This window comes from Myotis brandtii, unplaced genomic scaffold (genome assembly GCF_000412655.1).
Source record: "Myotis brandtii unplaced genomic scaffold, ASM41265v1 scaffold247, whole genome shotgun sequence".
NCBI lineage: Eukaryota > Metazoa > Chordata > Mammalia > Chiroptera > Vespertilionidae > Myotis > Myotis brandtii.
The window spans coordinates 1,832,575-1,836,032 of NW_005359352.1; the positions used below are offsets into that span (position 1 = coordinate 1,832,575).

Here is a 3,458-nt window from a genome sequence, read left to right on the forward strand (position 1 = left end):
CGATGGCTGCAGACACGGTCCCGGGCGCCAAGCCAGCGAGCGAGGAGACTCCCAGGTCCGGTCGTGTGGCTGCTCGCAGGAGCCACCTTGGGGCAGGGGACCGATTTTCTCGTGGGACTCGAGGCCGTTCTGAAGGAAACGCCCCGACCAGGGCCCGCACCCCGGAGAGCATCCCCAGGAGACGTTTTCCAACAGAAGCGGTTAAAACAGGGGAGTCCCGGAGCACGGGGCCTGCACAGGAATCTACCTGCTGCAACGGTTCCCGGCCTTCCCGGCCCCTGAACCACACGTGACACTGTCCCCTCTGCCACAGTCCTGTGGGGAGGCAGCCAGGAGCCTGACAGCGTCCCTACGTCCACACGTCCTCATGTCTTTAAGGCTAAGACGGCAGGTACGTGAGCAACGCTGGCCGGCGCTGCTTGGGGACGTGGGTGGGGGGAGATCTCGTTTTGAAAACAGCCGAGTGGACGCTGAGTCATAAAAGACACCTGACCGCCAGCGTCAGGGCCAGGGAGGCAAGAGGGCGTGGCGGGGACTGTGGCAAACCAGGTGGCGCGGCTCCCTAGAAAGGGGTGCCCGCTGTAGGCCAGGATCTGGGGGGAGAGTCCAACCAAGGCAGCAAGAGGAACCAGCCACGTAGGAGTTACCAGCCACGCAGCAGACGAACTAACACCACAGGGCGATGCCGTAATCAGCCGGGCCATCTCCCAGCCGACACGGGGGCTGGGTCACCGGCCCCACCCTGGTTGCTGGGAAGCTGAACAAAGGCGGACGTGAGCCAGGCTTGGGGAGTGATAAGGAGTCGCAGGAACGGAGGGGGGGGGGCAGAGACCAGTGTTCCCGGGCATCTTCCGGGAGGAAGCCCTCCTCCCCCCCCAGCCCTGCCTCCCGGCGGGAGCCTACCTGGTGTCCCCGGGGAGGAAGGTGATGGGCATGGTCTCCGGGCAGCCCTGGCCGGGGTGCCAGCTGGCCTTGCAGGCGGAGCAGAATTCCGTGGCGCAGGCCTTGCACTGCACTGGCTGGGACGTCTGCAGCCCCATCTCCGGGAGCTGGCACACGGCCTGGCAGGTGGGCACCGGGCACCAGGTCCGACAGGGGTCCAGCAGCACCTCTGGCACAGGGACACGAGGGACAGGTCAGGCGCTGCGGGCGGGGCCTCGGGCCCAGACCCAGGCCTCACGCACCTTCTTATTTTATTTATAAGTATATTCTCATTGACACCAGAGAGGAAGGGAGCGGGGGAGAGAGAGAAACATCAATGATGAGAGAGAATCATGGACCGGCTGCCTCCCGCACGCCCCACACTGGGGATGGAGCCCGCAACCCGGGCCTGTGCCCTGACCGGGAATGGAACCTGGACCTCCTGGTTCACAGGTCGGCGCTCAGCCTGAGCCACGCCGGCCGGGCCAGGCAGGCCTCACATTTTCACGACGTGGGGAATGTGCTGTAGTCCTGCAGGTTCTCACTACAGCACATTTCAAAGAAACAGAACAAGTCCCGTGTTTTCAGGTCGTATCTCCAACCTGCCCCTTGGCGGCCACGGCTGCCGCTCGTCTGACCATGGACACCATGCCGTGTGAGCGGCGCCGGCAGACGCACTGTCGCCAGGACGTCCAAGTGCAGTTGTTTTGGCTTTGACGTCACATGAGCAAAAGGCTCTACGGTAACAGGTTCCACAGGCGTGTGTGTGTCTTTAACCTCAAAAGGGCCTATTTTTATGCAAAAGAAACAGAAAACCCCTCTGACTGAGCCCACGCTCTGGAGCCTCACAGTCCGCACGGCCAGCGGGACGCAGACCCCGCCACCTGGTTAAACTCGCCCGGATGCCACAGGGCGTCCATCTCCTCTGAGCCCAGGCGACCGCCGCGGCCCAGGTTCTCTCCGGGAAACGTTTTCCGAGGGGCCTGCGGGTCTCAGAAACCGGAGCCACCCCCTTCGGAGCTCCCCCGCCGACCTGCGGCCACACGGCCTTGGACTGACGCTATCAACCGCCAAATCCCAACGCCAGGCGCCAGTACACACACAGCTCCTCCCGGCCGCCTGGCTCAGGGCTTGACCATCGACCGAGGAAGCAGGAGGTCACGGTTCATTCGATTCCTGGTCAGGGCACAGGCCTGGGTTGTGGGCTCGATCCCCAGTGGGGGGCGTGCAGGAGGCAGCCGATCAGTGATTCTCTCTCATCGTTGGTGTTTCTTTCTCCCTTCCTCTCTGAAATCAACAGAAATATATTAAAAAAAGAAACACAGAAGTGAGGCCAAAGGGCCTCCACGGGCCCTGTAGACACAGTGGCAAGTGCACGTCCAATAACGATAAAGTGTGTGACACTTGCGATGTCGTCTCAAACACGCACACTCCACACCGCTCCACGCCGTGCCCCGGAGACCCCGGGGTCAGGGCAGGTCGGGAACCAGCCGCCAGGGCGGGCAGGGCACTGGGGGAGGGATTGGGTCCCCCCACCCAGTAGGGATGGAACTCGGGGTGAGCCTCAGCCTCCTCGGGGTCAGTGCAACAGGTCAGACGACCTTGCTGGGCTGCGGGTCGCTCACAGAGATAAGGCCCAGACCTGGCCGTCCAGGCGGGAGCCAGACAGAGAGCAGGGAGAGGTCAGGCCTGGGGGGAAGGTGACCGCACCCTCCTGCCAGCCTTCCTGCCGCCTGCGTCTCCCGCATCCCGTGCAGGTCCCAGAGCTCAGCCCTCAGCGGCCGGGCCTTCGCCTGGCTGAGGAGCCATGCCCCGGGGTCCAGCCTCGCCGAGCCGCCCCTGTAGCCCACATCTCTATAAAGGACTGTGGTTCGTGAACCCCCGCTGCTCCCACACCGCTCCCCGAGGTCCTCCAGTTCGGGTCCCTCCTGTCGCCCGCAGGTCGCCCGGGGGCAGGCAGAGGCCTCGGAACTGGCTCGTCCGCCCCCGCACCTACCTCTTTCAAATTGTAGCTTTTTATATCTCTGCATAATTTCAGCCGCAACCATGCACTCGATCTGAGGGAGGAAAAACACACGGACCAGGGGTGTGACAAGCTGAGGGCTGGGCCACAGGCCGGCTCAGCCCCAACAGCACCTGCACCAACCCCCCCACCCCCCACCCCGGGCTGTCCTGGCGCCTGCCTCGTGCTCCTGCAGGCGGCCCTGCTTCGGGCAGGCGGCGTCCGGGCAGCTGATAGCGGTTTCGAATCCTTCTTTGATCAGGAGCTCCACGTACTGCTTCAGGCACTGAGGGAGACAGAGACGCCTCTGTGAGACGGGCACGTGTGGCCACAGGGAGCAAGCGCCGCGCACATGGTCCAGGCTGGCGCTGCCACTGGGAGCCCGCAGCTGCCACAGAGGCAGTGTTCCCTCACCAAGTACTGACGGGTGCCCTGGGGGCCAGGGCTACGTGTGGTGCAGGGTCTCAGGCCGCAGGCGGATCCCTGCTCAGGACCCAGACCACATGAGGCCAGTACGTCTACCAGCAAGGGGACA

At 64.0% G+C, this 3,458-nt stretch overlaps 1 protein-coding gene across 3 annotated transcripts in view; it reads right to left on the reverse strand.

The window, feature by feature from the left end:
• Positions 1–3,458, reverse strand: part of RNF144A (ring finger protein 144A) — a 27,389-nt gene that overhangs the window by 7,387 nt on the left and 16,544 nt on the right. For all 3 annotated transcript variants that reach the window (XM_014540563.1, XM_014540564.1, XM_014540562.1), the window contains 3 exons: positions 3,105–3,209; positions 2,918–2,978; positions 904–1,111 (listed from right to left, as the gene is read on the reverse strand). In XM_014540563.1, the coding sequence (XP_014396049.1) occupies positions 904–1,111; positions 2,918–2,978; positions 3,105–3,209 (374 nt within the window). The remainder of the gene's footprint in view (positions 1–903; positions 1,112–2,917; positions 2,979–3,104; positions 3,210–3,458) is intronic.